The 19,324-nt window shown below is 35.9% G+C and overlaps 1 protein-coding gene across 1 annotated transcript in view; it reads left to right on the forward strand.

Moving 5' to 3' along the window:
• The window catches only part of sema3c (sema domain, immunoglobulin domain (Ig), short basic domain, secreted, (semaphorin) 3C), a gene marked incomplete at its 5' end in the record, with an annotated part of 47,521 nt that overhangs the window by 12,076 nt on the left and 16,121 nt on the right, over positions 1-19,324 (forward strand). The window contains 7 exons of the mRNA XM_079622229.1: positions 7,558-7,718; positions 8,743-8,805; positions 11,068-11,187; positions 15,009-15,099; positions 17,290-17,409; positions 17,939-18,081; positions 18,290-18,404. Coding sequence (XP_079478355.1) covers positions 7,558-7,718; positions 8,743-8,805; positions 11,068-11,187; positions 15,009-15,099; positions 17,290-17,409; positions 17,939-18,081; positions 18,290-18,404 — 813 coding nt within the window. The remainder of the gene's footprint in view (positions 1-7,557; positions 7,719-8,742; positions 8,806-11,067; positions 11,188-15,008; positions 15,100-17,289; positions 17,410-17,938; positions 18,082-18,289; positions 18,405-19,324) is intronic.

The raw sequence follows: 19,324 nt of genomic DNA on the forward strand, positions 1-19,324 counted from the left end.
CATTTCTACGCAACCTGTAATTTCATGTGAGGGTGAAATATTTCCCCAATGGGTTTGAGTTGGTCAGTCAAATTCGCTGATTTTGGAACCAAGCTACAATAATTGGAATATAAGGCCCAAGATTAACTTATTTACTTAATTTGATTTCAGCTTAAGCATCTGTCAATTTTTATCATTGTAGAACAGCTTAACAAAGCTAATATGAACAGAGCGAAGCCAGTATTGACAACACCAGGCTGAAAAATATGGATTATTTGATCCATGTCAAGGTGAATCCGTGTACTCATTAAACTCTTAAACCTACCAGCGTTTCTCTAATCTCGTAACCTTGTGCCACATACACGCAGTATGGATTTCTCTGGAAGCTTCTCTTTTTTTGATCAAACATGCGGTCTTGCATGTCTTGGTGGTCTCCTCTGAGAAGATCGAGACCCATAACCCTCTCTGTGCTGTTTAATAATGGATGTTAAAGAAGTTTCTTAGCACAAAAGGGCCTTGTTCCAGTTCTGCTCGACTGCTCTGTGTAAATGAAAACAAAAAGGTTGTGAGTGGAATGGGGAAGAGAAGAGGAAATCTTATCTATAGCCAGTTAGCATGGTCGAAGTTCTTAGTTCATCACTTGGATGGCTGCTCAAAGCTTGCTCATGTTAAAGATCTGAAAAAGATCATCTTGTTCACATTGTTAATGGAATAACCTTCTTTATGGGTTACTGTTCTGGGTTCACTATAAATAAAGCTCTATAGATGAGAGGCTGCCAAAGGTTTTGAAGCCAAAGACCCTTAGATCTCTTGGTGAGGACCCCTTTCTTAATATAGAAAGGCAGCTACTTGAACAAAAAAGTAAAAACAGTAATATTGTAAAATATTACAAAAATTAAAATCACAATTTTAATATATGTAAAAAATATATAATTCATTCCTGTAATGGCAAAGCTGAAATTTTCCGCATCATTACTCTCATTTTTCAGTGTCACATGATCCTTCTAAAATCATTCTTATATGATGATTTGCTGCTCAAAAACTATTTATTATTTTTGTCAGTGATTAATATTTTTGTGGAAATTGTCATACGGTTTTCAGGATTCTTTGATGAATGGAAAATTAAAAAGAGCAGCATTTTTTTATTTTTTTAATAAATGTTTGTAACATTATAAATGTCTTTACTGTCATTTTTCATCAGTTTAACGCATCCTTGCTGAATATAATAAATTCTGAACCCAACAGTAGTGTATTTTCATGTAAAGACCTATTGTGAGAAATTATAAAGAGTGTTTTTATAAAAACACATTTTTTTCATTGTAAAATCAATTCTCATTGTACTGAAGCCAAAGCAAATGATTAAAATATTACCCACTATGTAAAAATATTCTACCCACTATAAGTGAAAAAACATATGTATAAACAATGTTTTTTCTAAACTATGTAAAACATTTATTTGAACTCATTCACATCACGGTTTTTGCAATAAATACTGTTCCAAATCAGCTTCATCAGCAATACACTGCTTGCAAATTTGGATTTTATGCCTTACTAAAAAATAAAAAAATAAACAGGGCTGTTATTAGAATAAAATTAAACTCACTAAAGGAAAATGTATTACAGCAGTATCAAATTTGGTATGTTTTAAAATAAGTTATTATATAAAATAATAATTATTAATATATTAAATGAATATTTAAATTGAACAACCCTAAAAATACATTTTGTAAATAATAATAGTAATAATAAAATAAATAGAAAATTCTCTCAATTTTTTTCGGATCCCCAAGCCCACATTTTGAAAACCCTTGCTACACAACAACTGCGGCAAATGGTCAACCAACTTCTTGAGTTGTTATTGCTACTTGTTTTCAGCTCGGTTCCTTTCACAGATGATTCAAAGACGATCAAACTGTAGTATAATAAGAATCAAGCCTCCCATTTGACTACACAAGCTCACAAGTGCTTTTTAACCACATATATCAAATATCACTCCACTGAGGAGCTCAGGAAGAGGCCTAGACATAACACCTGTGAGGAAAACGTTCCCAGCACTTCTCCGCAATACAACCCTTCCAGAAAACCACACCATCGGCAGTGTAAAGAGCACCCCGCTGAGCGGACAACACAGCCCATGTCATGGTCAACCGTATCAACAGAGCAACACCCACACTGTCTCCTCTAGGACCAATCCTACCAGGACGTCTGTTGAACATCTCTGGGTTGATCTTCCTGATTTAACCATGCAGGAATGTGGTCAAGCCCATGACTAGTATGTTCACAAACAAAATGTATTCATTATCAAAAGCCCTCTTGATGTGATTTAGCCTGGGGTTTAAAGTTACATATTGGCCTTTACGTTATGGAATATGGTTTTGATTTTCTTGATGTTGATTCATATTCATCATGTTTGCTGCTTTTGACTGCTGACAGTGATTGCTGGAAGCATTCAAACTCCGAGTTTCTCTCAGAAGTTTTCACTGTATAGCGGTTTGCTGGGTTGATGTCTGCCAACTTTCCATGATGTAGCATAACTGCATTCTTCATCTTTTATCCACACTGAGGTCAGGCCCCTTATCAATATTCTCTTGACACTAGTCATGATTGGACTGGATGTTTTTTTATTTATTAATAACATGAATTAAATTGTGGTTTACCTTTACAGAAATGCTTATGTGGTTTGTAATTCCCATTCACTGATGAATGGTGTCTCCAGACATTAGCTTGAGCCGTTTGTAGATGGATTTCTGACATGATGCTGAAGTCTTGACCTATTATTATATTCAAAAACATAAAAAAGCTTAATCAGTGTTGAATGCTCATAGTTCAACAACAGTGAAGCTTCTCAAAACTGAAATGAAAATAAACCGCAGCATTTAACTTTACAGTACTTCGATATAAATTTCCAATGGGACTTTCATTGACAATAAAAAAAAACAGATTACTAGAATGAATCAGACTTTCCAAATCTAAACACAAGAGTAAAACAGTGACACTAGTTTGATTGCAAGTTTTAAAATATTGCGAGTTTTAGGATAGCGAGTTTGATTTTCATTGTTGCTGAAATATCATGACACTAAAAAAATATAGTATGCATTATTCACACCCTGTATAGAACGTAATTATTTTATGCAATATAGTTCAATAAACAAGAAGTTAATTTTGAGTATCTTTCCTTGTAGATCCTAGTTGCTAAACTAATACCAAAATTTAGGTTTGTGCCTGAGAAAATATGCACAATTTCAGCCATATTTCAATGTCTACATTGACAATAGCATAATGATGTATGAAGCACAGCTCACTCAAAATTCACTTTCAAACCAAGCAGCTTTCTGTTGATCAGCGCAGCGGATTGACGTGACCAAACTGAACATGAGTTAAATCTACGTGGGGAAATTTGTCACCTACACCTCTTTTACCCACAAAATTTCAGAAAGCAACGGTAAATGCGACTGCACCTGAATGAATCAGTGCCTTTGAACAAAATGTTTGATTGAATGATTCAATGACTCATTCATAATTGCAGATACTTGTTGCCACCTACTGGCATATTGATGTAAACTGCAGAAAGATTAACTGAAAACCGCTGACATTATAAGAACATTTGAAACGGGATTTTTCTTTTTATCATCTTCAATTTTTGTATTTGTGATTGATTTTGTAAACCTATATGCCATACTGCAATATCACATAGCATATAAACACAATGCCCTTTCAAAAGCATTCAGATCCTAATAATGTCTCTTGCAGAATGATGCAACGATCAGTCAGTGTTTCTCTGTGATGTGCACCCTCATGCTTCGCAGAAAGTTCATGATCCAAAACACCAGGCCAAATTAACACCGCAGTGGCTCATAAACAATTAGATGAATGTTGCATTGACGCAGCCAAAGCCTTGATCCTAATCCAACTGGCCTGGCACCATTTGAAAACTGCATTGCATAAGTGCCATCCAACTGTAACTCAGGCTACCTGGAGTGAATATGCCTAGAAAAATGGGCTGTAATGTAAAAAATAATAAAATGTATTCCAAATAAAAACATAATTCAGCTTGTTAGTTCAGAAAAAGGGTTAGTTTTGCCAAAAATGCTTTTCAGACACAAATCTCTTGTTACATCCCAAGAACTGGCAATTGTTCTATATATTAGTCCATCTGCAAATATCCCATCTGAAGTGCATACTTTTAGTGCATAGTATACGTATGTGGATGGGGATGTACCCTCTGTCTGCCCTAACTGAAAAATGTGCTAAGTGACCTTTGGCCTTAAGTAAAATATTATTTTACATTTAGAGTAAATTAGATCATCTTGTATTTTCATCTTGTTGTATTTTCTTCCGTAAACCCAAATATGAAATAAGCTACAGCATTCTCCTTAATCGCATTATGAGCAGGTGTGGTAGCACCTGTCAGTGGGGAATGTTGACTTAGACATGTGTCCATAGCTCTAAGAATGATTCATGTTTTCAGAGCTCAGGGGTCAGGACAGGCGGACACAAAACACCACACAATCCTCCCGAGAGGGGGAACGTGTGTCTGTTTATCCGTGGGGTGGGAAGGTCTTGTGAACGTTTCCCACTGTGCTGTCTTTTTCTTCACCGTATTAGAAATCCTTTTAGAAAGACAGAATATATGAAAGTCAGATTCAACAATAAACGCTTTGAGGTTAATCATTTCTTAACCTAACGCACTCAAACCTAAACCTGAAACTAAAGCTTTATTTACACTACCGTAAACTTTGCGGCTAGTTTTTTTTAAAATAAGAAATTAACACGTTTCTTTGGCAAAGACACATTGAATTGGTTCAAAGTGACAGTAAATGACATTTCTAATGTTACAAATGATTTCTGTTTCAAATAAATGCTGTTCTTTTCAACTAACTATTCATCAAATCACTCATTAATCATCAATCACGGTTTCCACAATACTATTGACATTAATAATAATAAATGTTTCTTGAGCAGCAAATTAGTATATTAGAATGATTTTTGAAGGATCATGTGACACTGAAGACTGGAGTAATGATGCTGAAAATGCAGCTTTGATCACAGGAATAAATTATATTTGATAATATATTTAAAAATAAAATCGTTATTTTACATCGTAATAATATTTGTATCAAATAAATGCAGCCTTAAATCATTAAAAAAATAATTAAAGCAGACCCAAACGTTTTAAACGGTAGTGTGTGTGTGTGTGTGTGTTAACACCCGTACCCCCCCGAACACCCTGGAAGTGGTGACTTTTGCCCAGGCAAGCATTCCCTTCAGAAAATATAAAATGTAATTCTTAAGGTTCACAACAAGAACCAATATATTTATCATAATGTTTTACATATGCAAAGAGTCAAAGAAAAGATACCGTCGTGATTGCTTGATTGATTCCCCGTGGATGCTGCTATAGTTACACTGTAAAAAAAAATTACATCCCCAAGTCAAAATTTTCAAGTGACTGATAACATCTAAATTTTTCAATTAGATATTATTTCTCATTGAGCCACTGTTAACAGACTATTGCAACAATTAATTAAATTTATTTTACAGAATTTCACTTGGGCCAATTTAAAAATTTAGATGTGATCAGTCACTAGAATATTTTGACTTGGAGAGGTTAATTTTTTTTTACAGTGTTATAATTATGTTTATTATAACCTTGGTGTGAATGGGCCTTTAGAATTTACCATCTGGAACATATTTTGTTCAGCACACCGGCTACGAAAGAAAGAAAAAGTTATGAGCAACACAGCATTTTTATGTTATAACAAACCTGAAGCTGAAATAAACTGAAATTAAAGGCTCACCCACCAACGCAATTTTCTGAAAGGAAAATCTTTCTGAAAGTCTTTAGTCTGCTGAATAGGGTGAAATGAGATTTTATGATTCCTGTCTTGAGTTCACAGAAGCAGCATGTTTCTAATTAATCTCCTGAAACCTATAACCAGAACCTATAACTCTTTCGCTCCTTCTTTCGAGGCATTTTATTTAACACTTATTTCCTCACATCTGCTTCCTCCCATGTTTCTTCTGCAACGTCACGTCTTCGTTCCTGTCTAGTTCTCATGCTCACAGCACGTTGCAGTCTCGCCCTGATGAGCTCTTTGAGCAGTAATAATGCCAGTCTTATCTCACTGAGATGCTATCCGTGCTGCTTTGAAGCCTGGTTGATGTAATCTGTTGCCCTCCGCACCTCCTCTTTATTAAACCCACGTTAGAATGACGGGTTTGACAAGGCCCTCTCCACTAATATAATCCCATAATAGTCTGGTGAGACATGCTGTCTACTGTCAATGCTCTTCAGAGAGCCTGGGGTGACAATCTTCACTTCGTCTTGAGTGCTGGTCGCTTTATAATTGGAATGTCTTTTTAAATTCCTGAATTTAAATTGAATTTGAAATGTAAAATTGTAAACAGATTTTTAAGTAGAAACATGTAAATTTCAAAGAGAACATAAAATGGAATTGAATTTTGTAAATAATTTAAAATCGATCTTTTAAATATCACCAATAGTGTCTGTATGTGTATATAAAATTTAGCTTTTCATATTTATCACAATTTAGTGGAAATGTTGTGGTGCTGTGTCTGGCACAATTAATATGAATTTCATTGCTGTTTTGACAGTACTGAACTATGAGAAATGTACTAAATACAATTTTTTTTTAGTATTAATATTATTTACTAAATAATAAAGTACATATTTTAGGGATGCGCGATATATCGGCCACCATATCGGTATCGGCTAGTTATGTTCATTTTTAATGTTTTTGTTATTGGCCTAATAAGAAAATTTGCCCAATATATTAATGCCAATAAATCATTTGAATTGGTTGAAATATGATTGGAATTGCTTCAAAAAAGGAAAAAACAGTTAAGTGGTCAGGCTCTAAAAAATTATATACATATTTAGATTTTCGGTTTATTGGCCAATATATCGGTTATCGGCTTTCAAATATAAAGATTTATCGGTATTGGCCCAATTGTTCATATCAAATATATTTTTAAATATATTTTTAGAATGTTTTTATTACACATTTTTAAATTCCTAATTTTGCCCAATCCTGCTGGTTTGAATAGGAAGCAGGGGATGGAGATATTAGTCATGAGATCCACTAAGGAAAGTGGGGATTGCGCTGGTTTTGTCTTCATAAGCTTCTCTTTATTTTAGGATAAAAAGCAGAAACATGAAAGGAAAATGTCCGCAGAGAAGATAAATGTGACTTTGATTGGAACTGGAGGGAGTTTTCTGAACATTGAAGAGAAAAACAAGGAGGGGTGGCTTTAGAAGAGTGTTAAAAAAGAATAAAGATGAGGAGGAGGGTATCAATGTGGCCTCCGTTTCTCTCTATACATTAGTGAATGACTAATGAGAAACAACAATGAATATTCATGAGGTCACTCTTCATTAGAGAGACTTTGATGGTATAGTGAAGGGCCCTGCATCTCTGTAGAAGTATGTGAGAGTGTGTGTGTGTTTTTGAATAAGATCAGGGTTCGGCAGCCTCGTGATTGTCAACACCACAACCTCACTCACTCACACACACACACACACTAATGCAAAATAACATGTTTGTGTTTGCATTACAGACTTGCAGAAAACCCCGTCCTTTGAGCACTACGCTTTGTCTGAGAAGGCCATGGACTACAGGATTCTTTTCATGGATGAGGATCAGGACCGCATGTACGTGGGCTGCAAGGACCATGTACTCTCGATGGACATCAATAACATCAGCCAGACCACGCTGAAGGTGAGAGAGCAGTCAACACTCCTCTATATCAACATGAAATGCAGCAGAACACTTCTGCAGCTGTTCAAACCAAACGGTGGCCACATTTCTGCTTTCACATCTCATTTGACATATGGGAGAGATGCAGTTTGTTTTAACACAGAGACACAACGGGCACAAAGTATGGAAGTTTATCTTTCCTCTTCCAACTAAGGCTGGCAAAACTTCAGATTCCTTGCAATCTGCTGGTCTATCCTGCAGGGCTCAACCCCAATCACATGAGTTTGCCAGTAAGCCTTAAGCCTGAGGACAATACAGCATGTTTTGTTTTCTTTTAAAAGTGTTTAGAGCTTGTGATTGCTAAATAACTCCTAGGCTTTTAATTGGATATAGTGAGTTGGTATTTCCATGAAACACAAAAAAAAGAGAAATTTTGCAGAATGTCCAGGCTGCTTTTGTCTATACAATGAAAGGTGACCTAGGACTGTTGATGACAAAAACAAAAATATTAGGAAATGTGCCATATAAGCTTTTTATATGACTCATTTTCTATATTTGAAGTCTTCTGAAACTATAGATTTTTTTCCCCTCTGGATTCTTTGAATATAAAAGTTCAAAAGTGCTGCATTTATTTGAAATTGAATGTTTATAACATTGTAAAAGTCACTTTTGATCAACTTAATGACTCCTTGCTGAATAAACACTTATTTCTTTAAAAAAAAAAACTAACCAACCTCAAATCTTTGAATGGTAGTGTAAACTTTCTTTTGCTGAAGATCTGAACACCCCCCACCACAGCTCCCAAATCTAATTTGCGGTTTCATACGTTCAAATGTGGAGCATCAAGACCTGTCATGCCAGGTTTGGTGTCAATTTTAATTACAAAATGGCAACTATTGATTCAATATCAACAATAACACTTGTCTAGTAGTATTAGACGTGCATTATAACGAAAATTTGTCAGTCAAAAACACTATCATTTCTAAAGTTCTTTCATCAATATTACAAATCTCACATTGCTCTCCTTATATTTTTTCTCTATCAGATCTTCTGGCCGGCATCCACCAGTAAAGTCGAGGAGTGTCAGATGGCTGGCAAAGACCCCACAGTAAGAACATTGACTCTTTTAAACTCCTGGCATGTTATGGTTGGCCACCTTTTTATGCCTCCGATTCACACACAGCAGCAGCAGCATTCTTGATTCAAACCCTATTTTTCTGTTGCTTGGTGAAGTGATCTTCCAGTGAACTGTTTTCACAAGCATTATTCTCCCTACAATCACAGCAGTTAATTAAACTGGTCCCAAATCAATCAAAAGAGCACCAAATGGGCTGATTCTAAATCAGTGTTTAGACCTCGAATTTCAACTGTTATGGTTGGATCAGGAACAGATGCATGAGTTTATTCAAAATAAAGTTTTATTATTCCAATTTCTATCAGTCATGGCTGGATCAGAAACAGATGTTTTTTGCCCCAGTGCCCACGAGTAAAAGCTGTCTCTAGATGTTGTCTGTGGCGAGATGGGAGGTCACAATGTGTCATTAATTACGTGTGTTAGAAAAAAATAAAATGTAGGAATGGACTAATGTTCTCTTTTTCTTCAGTTCCAAAAGAAAAATACTGTACTTAACACACTTACCATAAATGCCAGATGCAAATGATCATTTTAAACCTGTATTTCCCGTAAAATAATAACTTTTCCCGCAGATTTGCGAGTTATAAATTTGCAATTGCAAGAAATAAAGTCAGAACTGCAAGAATTCAGACTCACAATTCCGAGTTTATATCTCATAATTCTGAGAAAAAAAGGTCAGAATTGCGAGGTATAAACTTGCAATTGCAAGTTATAAAGTCTGAATTGCATGATATAAACTCACAATTCTATGAATTGAACTCCACAAATCATGTGAAATGAAAATGTATAATTACCTTTTTGTATTTTTTTTATTCTGTGGGAGAAGCAAGCTTCCATACTTGATTTTAAAAAAAATCTGACAGGCACAATAATTATATAAAATTCTACACAATTCAAAAGCATTCCAACTCTATGATAGAAATAACATAATAGTAGTACTTTATAAATAGCAGTGAGGTATTGTGGTTTTTTTATTATTCACAAGACAGTATTGTTGGAACGAATTGGAGGAAAATGCACTTAATTTGTCATAAAAAAAATAATAATGTCAGAATGCAAATAAATACATAAATCAAAAATTATTCAAAAAATATTGAATTATTCAAAATGTATTTAAATTATTTAACAAAAAATGTTTTAATTTCTTTTGCTTTGCATTGTAGGGTGAAAAATGCAAAATAAATGTACTTAAACGTTTTCATAAAATTCACCCAGCACAGTGGTTTAATAACTTTAACAGTGGGGCTACAGAGCAATGCGTCACCCAGTGAAATATGCAGTTCTGCCTTCCTGCTTTTGACAAATATTTGTGTTTGAGCCCTTCCTAGAGTCTGTTTTCCCTCTATCATTGAGTGTTCATGTTTAAAATACATATTTTGCACAACATATTTCCCTTGAAGTTTTATTTGTATCTATAGATCTGTATTGTTGCCCACTTGTTAGGTTTCCCTCACAGGGATACACCCCATTCGCCTCCCCTGATAGGATCATCAGCAGCGCGTGACCTCACATCATCCGAATCCATCGACATCATTTGGGAAACACTGAGGCATTTCTTTAACAGAGCTGTAAATGATATTAAGACGTGTTTATAGAGCTTGCTCTTGTTCATTTTGCCTGATCTCTACGTGAACCGTAAGCTGTCAAGACGTATTTTCAACCTTTGCGGAAGAAAGAGTTTACAAGCCAGAAGAGGATAATGTTGATATGTGCCACAGAAAAAGAAATATTAATGACAAACATGTGAAAGGGAGGAGTAGCTGGTGGGGTGTGTGCTGTTGGAAGTGCAGTTATTTTCCTGGAGTTGCTCATGAAGTGTGTGTGCACATGCTAACCGAGAGCTCATGCAGCTGCTGTTTTGACACACTTAGCCAAGTTCCTAACTGCTCCCCTGGCGCTTTTCTTTTCTCAACTCATCCCTCTCTCCCTCTTTTTCATGTGCAGTTGGGTTTGGCAACACTTTAGTTTGGGTTTCCTGGATTCCTTGAATAGGCCTTGAATTCCTGACCTATATAAACTTTCACTTCCTGAATTATAGGTTTGGATCGATACAAGTCACCTTAATTTTAAGATCAAAATTTGGCATTGACTGGCATTTTCAGTTTCCAAAATGAAAGAAGTCGGCTTTCTTGTAGCATCAGCGTTAAATGACTTTAAAATTAGATTGTAAAATAAGATTGGAGTATAACTTTTAGGATCAAAAGCAATGATCTCGGTTTCTTTTGTTCTCCTCAGCATGGATGTGGAAACTTCTTACGGGTGATCCAGCCTTATAACAGGACGCATCTGTTCATCTGCGGCAGTGGAGCCTACAGCCCAGTGTGTGGATATGTCAACCGTGGCAGGCGTCCTGAGGTCAGTTTACACTCACTAATGTAAAGCAGTCAGACGGTCTGATTTAGTTCAGTTTCACCTTAATTTTACTACATTTGCTTCAGATTTCCAAAATGTTGTAATGAGAAATGGACATTAAGCCCATACTGCCCTACGTAGCCAGACCTTCAGACTGACGGCTGAAGGTCTGGAATTCATAGCAGCTTTCTTTGGCCAAGGCCCGCCCATAAGGCCGTTTGACCGACATGTCAAACAACCAATTACAGTTCGTTTCGTTCAGCGTCACGTTTCGGGGCGTGGAAATGTCCCCACAACAACAGACCGGCGTGCAACAAGTGTCCACTAAGTGCCTCAAACAAAACTCCTGGACATCTCTTAAAGAGTCTATGCCGTGAACCTCGCATACTTTCTACGTTTAGCTGATCTTGATAAATGCTCATTGTCACTCATGTAAACACAACAGTTTTTCTTCATCAATCACACGTCTGCGCTTTGTTTCCCGACGGACCGAAAATAAACGCGACACTCGCGCCCCCCCCAGAAATCCGATAAAATTCAACCAATCAGATGACGACTTCGACATCAATCGACATTAATTAGAGGTCAAAAAAAGAGAGAAGACCAGATGAGACTCTCCATTAAAAGGAGAGCAATAAAATTAATTGTAATGAGATTAAACAAGAGAAGAGATGAGACCAGATGACGAAACGAGAAGAGACAAGAGACAAAATTAGACGAGGTGAGATGAGACTAAACAAGACAATAGACTAGAAAAGACGAGGTGAGATGAGACTAAAGACAAAAAAAGATGTGATGAGATGAGATGAGACTAGACTAATCAAAACAAGAAAAGAGATGAGAAAAATGTGATGAGATGAGATGAGACAAGACAAAACAAGACAGGAGATGAGAAAAGGCGAGGTGAAATAAGACTAGTCAAAACAAGAGAAGAGACGAGAAAAGATGAGGTGAGATGAGACGAGACTAGACGAAACAAGACAAGAGACGAGATAAGGCAAGGTGAGATGAGACAAGACAAAACAAGACAAGAGACGAGGTGAGATGAGACTAGACGAAACAAGACAAGAGACGAGATAAGACGCGACTAGTCGAAACAGGAGATTAAAAAAAGAAAAGAGACAAGAAAAGAGGAGGTGAGATGAGACTAGACTAGTCGAAACAAGAAAAAACAAGAGACAAGATGAGATGAGAAAAGGTGAGGCGAGATGAGACAAGACTAGACAAAACAAAACAAAAGACGAGATGAGACAAGACGAAACAAGAAAATCAACAACCAGATAAGATTACAACTTTTGATCTAGCTGCAACATGTGAATACATAGTTAAAGGTTAGAGAAGAAATGAGACAAGATTCAATTAAACGAGTAGAGATGAGACAAGATGAGATTAAAAGACAATAGAAGAGAAGAAATAAAAAAATTAAGAGACAAGACAAGGCCAGATGAAACAAGACAAGAGATGAGGAGGCAAGATGAGATGACAAAAACTAATAACCAGATAGGATGATACGAGAGGTGACAAGCCGTGACACGAGATGGAAATACACAATCAAAAATGAAAGGAGAATGCAACTAGATGAGAATTAAGACAACATGAGATGAGACGAGACAAGAATCCTTAAAGTTTCAAGATAAAGCAATGAGACCAGATGAAATAAAAAAAGAATAAGAAATAAGTAAAGAGACGAGGTGAGATGAAACCTGATGAATTAGGTTGAATGAAATGATTAGAGACAATATGAGAAGAGATATAAGATAAGATGAGGCAAGGCATGAGAAATCAATGAGAGGAGAGGAGATGAGGTTAGTTGAGATGAGATAAAACAATATAAGCCTACAGTAGAACCAGATGAGATGAGACAAGAGAAGACAAGCCACAACAGGAGACTTGAATACATCAAATATTAAAGGTTAAAGGAGAAGACATGTGATAAGATGTGACAAGACTAAATGAAATGAGAAAAGATGAGACTAGATTTGAGATTAAGCAAAAATAGAAGAGATGAAATTACAAGTGATATGAGTTGAGACAAGACGCAGCAAAGTGAAACAAAAGACAAGAGATGAGGTGAGACAAGATTAAACAAAATGAGACAAGACAAGGTTTATTCTTGAAAAGAAAAGGGGAAGGAAGAAGGGGTGAAGAGAAGAGACCAGATGAGATGAGTTGAGATGAGGCAAGATCAAATGAATTAAGAAGTGAGATTTGATTAAACCAGAACAGAAGATAAATAGATCAGAGTGAGACCAGGTGAGATGACACAAAATGAAACTAAAATCCTTAGAGGCAAAAAAAAGAGAAAAGAAACAAAAAATGAAGAGAAGAGACCAGGCAAGACCAGATGTGATTAGAGTTAGTACTGCTAGCCATCTGAGTTCATCATCTTGTTTTCTATCATTCTTTTTTTGTTTGAAAAGCATTTTACTCTCTCAACCCTCCACCCGTGTCCAGTTCTCTTGGCTGCACACCAGCTGGACTATTACAGGAGCAGAAAACTCCAGAACGGGGTGACCTGTGACCTTTAAAAGTGTGCAGTGTAGCTTTGTGACATAACAATGATTAGGGCCACCCTGGAGTCACCATGTGACTTGTTTCTTTGCCTATAGTTGCGTGTGATGTAAAGAGGCAATACATTAGTTAATGAACACGCGCGTCCTCGTGATAAATGAGAAGCTCTAGCACCAGCGGCTGTATGTCCTGACGGAGGCTCTCTGCGTCTCTGGTTTCTCTCACTGCACGTGACTGGCCAACATCCCCACACCAAAGGAGGGGATCAATTGGCCTGGCAGTCGGAAACCTGGAAGCATCTGGGCAAGTCTGTCCAACCAATCAGAAGAAAGGCAGCTCTTCAAAACCACTGCACAAATGCGTGCGAGGAAATTCCTCAGAAATCTTTTCATATAGATTGGCTGTGAAACATTTCAAATTGAAAGTAAAGAATGCATTTGATGATGGGAAATGGGATAAAATGATAGCAAGAGCATATGTCAGAGTCATTTTTATTTATGAAGACTATCTGATTATCAGCCTTAAGTCTGGTGAACTTTGCAGCTTATTCTGGGAAAGAATAAGAATAAATCCAGCCGCTTATAGGGTAAAACTGCTTGACATATAACAGACTAACTACTGTTTTTTTTATGTTTATTAGGGCTCTATTTTAATCAATTCTCATTTTGAAGAACTAATATCGATTCTTAAAACCCAAGAATCAAACTTTACATTGTACACCCATCCAATAAATCTCATTCATCTTTGTGCTTTCTGATATGAAAAAGTCTCAGCTTTCAAATTCTGTTAATTTTATTACAAAATTCAAATAATAGCATTTTGTTAAATACATTCACTATATTACATATTCGTTGTATTTAAACTGTTCTTCAATATTAAATGCATGTTTGAAGAAATCTTCATTCTTTTATGGCAGCCACCATTAAAAATGTTTATATAAAAAAAAACAAATTAAACAAATTAACAATTATTTGTGTCATTTTAACGCAAGTAGTCTACAAATAAGTTAATTTTAATATTTAATATTATAGTGATGTACCAACTGGGGTTCCCTGTATAGTTTACAGCATTAGTATTATTTTTTATCTTTAGACCCCAATGAATAGATTTTGAATCGAAATCGAATTGAATCGCAAGCTTGTGAATCAAATTATAATTGAATCGTGAAATTTGTGTCAATGCCCAGTCCTAATGTTTATACATATGGCTTAATAGGCAGGTTTGTCTGAAATAGTTGATACCATAATAACATTGTGATTGTGAAATTCGAAGATAATGAAGATTTGTCTTTGTGTTTTTCATGTCATTGGCAGGAGCAAGTGTTTCAAATCTCTTCCCGAGCAGAATCAGGGAAAGGGAGGTGCTCCTTCAACCCACAAGTCAACACCGTCTCGGTCATGCTCAGTGAGTGCTGGCGTCTTATGTGTCTTTATCCACAGGTGCCATTTTGTCTTGCACACTTACTAAAATTCATTTTCTCTATGATCTCTTTGTTCATGACCCCATAGCGCATTTTGTGGGTGTCTGCTCCCCTTCCGATGTGACAACTTTGGGTCACTCGCTCAGTGCCGCCCCCTTAATCCTTTGATCTGTAATTGGCTAGTTGGTATTGGGTTGCTGTTGACACAGCTCATGGGCTACATTACACACACACACACACACACACACGCACACACACACGGCCATTAGAACAGCAATATAAACACACCAGTGATATTTTAGTATAATTGATATACTATAATTTTGTTATATATATATTTTACGCCTACATCAGGGGTGTGATGAGATCTCGTTCCAAAATATCTCACAATATTTCTAGTTGACGTGAAAAGCTGTCTTGCGATATCAGCATGACAGAGTTGAGTTTGTGGCAAAACCTTTTACAATGCTTGCATTATATTGTTCTATCTTTGACTGTATTTGATCATTCATAAACCGAAGGGACATTCATTACAAGACGATTTGTTAAAACATTTCAAAATGCACCTACATTGTTTTGCATTTCGTGTCTTTCAGTCGAGTAAAATATATATTTATATCTAGTCATATATTTCTTAATAGTGCTCAAATATTGTCTTGTCTCTTTCCTGTGAACTTAACATTGTGTATCGTCACACCTACGTAGTATTTATTCATTTTTATTTGATTTAGCTATTTTAGTTCATCAAGTTACACTAACATCAAGTTTTATGGTTTGAATTTTATTTAACTACAATAACCCTGAAACAAATCTCTCCATTTAACAACAGGTGCCACATATAATCTCCCAGGAAATCACACACGCACGCCTAAATATAATATGCTATTGGTTATCGTTAAGTCATCTGTATATGAGAAAAAGTTAAGTGGTTATTCCATTAAGTAGAACAGTTCCTAACCGTCTAGACGGCATCAAAGACTGACGGCCCTTGACATGACAGCCTACAGCTTTCTCTGTCTGACGTCTGTCTGCAAATTTCCATCATGCACTTGGCCCTTAGTTGTACATGTCAACCACGGGCCCAAGCAAGATGGAGTGATGAAGTGATAGAGTAGTGGATTGATGAAAGGAAGGAGAGCTTTGGGGAATGGAGATTTGAGCAGGTCATTAGTAGAGCACACCGCAGAGAAATGTACAGCCACAATAAATCCCTATGTCTCATATTCAACAGAAAGATCCGTTCAGCAGTAGCAGAAACCACACAGTTATATGCAGTGGGTTTACTAAATAAATGTGTTTTAAACAAGGCTGTCAAAGTTAATGTGTTAAATTAAAGTTAATTAAATGTTTATGCTATATATATATAGATATATTAGTGCTGTCAAATTGACTAATTGTGTTTAATCGCATCTAACATAAAAGTTTTTGTTTAAATAATATATGTGTGTATATGAAGACTTCAGATACAAAAGCCTCTACATGCCATATGAAATTTTCTTCTAAAATTTGCATTTTTATCAAGTTCATATATTCAGGTACAGTAATTTCACTTTAACGACAATTAATAGGTAATTTTCATTGCCATTAAAGTGAAATAACTGAACATAAACATACAAGCTTGATAAAAATTACCATTCTAGAATATTATTATATTTATGATGTAAACACATGTATGCATATATATATATATATATATAATACTGTATATACACACACATTTTTATATCTAAAACTTTAGTTAGATGCGATTAATCGTCGATTTGACAGCAGCACTAATTATATATATATATTATTATTTTAAAAAATGTATACCAATATTACATTTATTTCATTTGACATCATAACTGTTCCAGTCTGTTCTGTGTGATTTTGTGCGTGAACACGAAAACATCTTTAAGCATGTAATATTAAGTCCATAAAGTGCGGGGAACATGTTATTATTGAATTGTTAATTTTTTATAGAAGTGTCATCCACAATAATTTAAAAAAATACTTTTTTTCTTAAGAGGAACTGAAAATATGAAAACTAAAAGGACAATCACTATTCTTTTGAGAAGATATAGAATCCACAAATCTTAAACTACTAAGTTTTCGCAAACGAAAATCTTTCACCGAACATGAAAAATCTGTATAAAGCAACTGTGGGACACGTTTGTGTTTGTGTCTATGGTTAGATCAGGAGCTGTTCTCTGGCATGTACATCGACTTCATGGGGACAGACGCGGCCATTTTCAGGAGCCTGACCACAAGAAACGCAGTGAGGACGGACCAGCATAACTCCAAATGGCTGAGCGGTATACAAACCCTATGTTATTTCATCCATCTACATTCTTATGCCCGTTCAATCAGGAAATTGCTCATAAGGTTTACTTGAAACTACAAATAATTATATATGTGTAGCTGGCATTAAATTACATGTTCACGTTCCATGGCGTTTCAGTAAAATAATACACAAATCACACAGCAAAAACGGTCTTTGCCCACATCAAAGGAAAAGGCTGAAGACAGGACAGTCTGTTTACAATAAGTCCATCAGGAAAGTGAAAACATATTGTACATGCATAATGGGTTTCTCAAGGGGTCACATTATCTTTTGTGTGATGATACTATCCAAATATACACAATGAAGCACATATTTGGTCAGGTATCTCAGTTCGCCAACAGCTATATTACATTTCACATAAACTCAGGCATTAGCACCATTCAGAGATGTTTGATTTTTTAGGAGAGAAATGAGAGGGTACAGTCTTCTTATTTTTTGTGTGTGTTTCATGTAGAGCAAATTGAGTGTTTAAGCTGTAGTTATGCTTCTATTTTGACTAGAGCCCGTGTTCATTGATGCCCACTTGATTCCTGACGGCTCAGACCCAAACGACGCCAAACTCTACTTCTTCCTGCGTGAGAGACTGACAGACAGTAGTGGAAACACTAAGAACATCCACACTATGGTGGCTCGAGTGTGCCCTGTAAGTCCCTGTGTGTGTTTGAGCATCTTGAGTATCTTGTCAGTTTGTTACAGTTTGCGAGTTACGTGTAACGATGGTCTGGGAGGTCAATTTTTTCAAAGGAATTTAGATTTTTTATTTCAGTGCAATTATTAATGAATATCATTAACTCTATAATATATACATGTATTACTATAATTTATTTGATGTCATTGTAAATTCTACTTAGAATGACACTGGTGGTCAGCGCAGTCTGGTGAACAAGTGGACCACGTTTCTGAAGGCTCGGATGGTATGTTCGGTACTAGAGGAAGACGGTACCGAGACCCATTTTGATGAGCTTGGTGAGACTACAAACACACACGCTGGATTTGTTGTATCATGTGGCCTTTCCAAAGACATTATGATTTTATACTATACAAACTGTATATTCTCTCCCCTACCTCTAAACACAACTCTCACAGAAAACTTTCTGCATGTTTACATTTTAAAAAAACATAATTGAATGTGATTTATAAGCCGTTTTCCTTATAGGGACCTAAAAATTACCCCACAAGATCAAACGTTTCATGGTATAACTATTTGTGTTCTGTCCCCACGACATAGGGAATACCTGAACCAGACACACACAAGTTGTGTTTTCATGTTTTATGGGGACTTTCCATAGACATAATCTTTTTATATTGTACAAACTGTATATTCTCTCCCCTTACACTAACCCTACCTGTAAACCTACCCGTCACAGAAAAGTTTCTGCATTTTTACATTTTCAAAAAAACATCACTTAGTATGATTTATAAGCTGTTCCTCATGGGAACCAGGCCAAGGATTTCAGATATTGCATGTAATGTAGGGTTTACCAAGTCTCTCTCTCTCTCTCTCTCTCTCTCTCTCTCTCTCTCTCTCTCTCTCTCTCTCTCTCTCTCTCTCACACACACACACACACACAAAAGCAAAATTAAAAGAAAAAAAAACTTTTTTTAAAAAGCTTTAAAATTGCATTACAATAATAGACTATAATTTTTTTTTTACCATATCACTATTGCTCCAATATCTACAATATATCACTATAGTCCCTGGCTGTTGGGTGAAGAGCTACAATCTTAATTAAGGTTCAATAAGGAGGTTTTTGCACAGAATCTTTCAACGAGCAGTTCTTAAAAGAACCATTTTTCTTAGTGTAACATTTTAATAATCTAAAGAACCTTTTTCCACTATAAAGAACCTTTTGTGCTAATGGAAAGGTTCTATCTTAAAGATAAAG

Source organism: Phoxinus phoxinus (genome assembly GCF_949152265.1).
Source record: "Phoxinus phoxinus genome assembly, chromosome: 9".
In the NCBI taxonomy this organism is placed as follows: domain Eukaryota; kingdom Metazoa; phylum Chordata; class Actinopteri; order Cypriniformes; family Leuciscidae; genus Phoxinus; species Phoxinus phoxinus.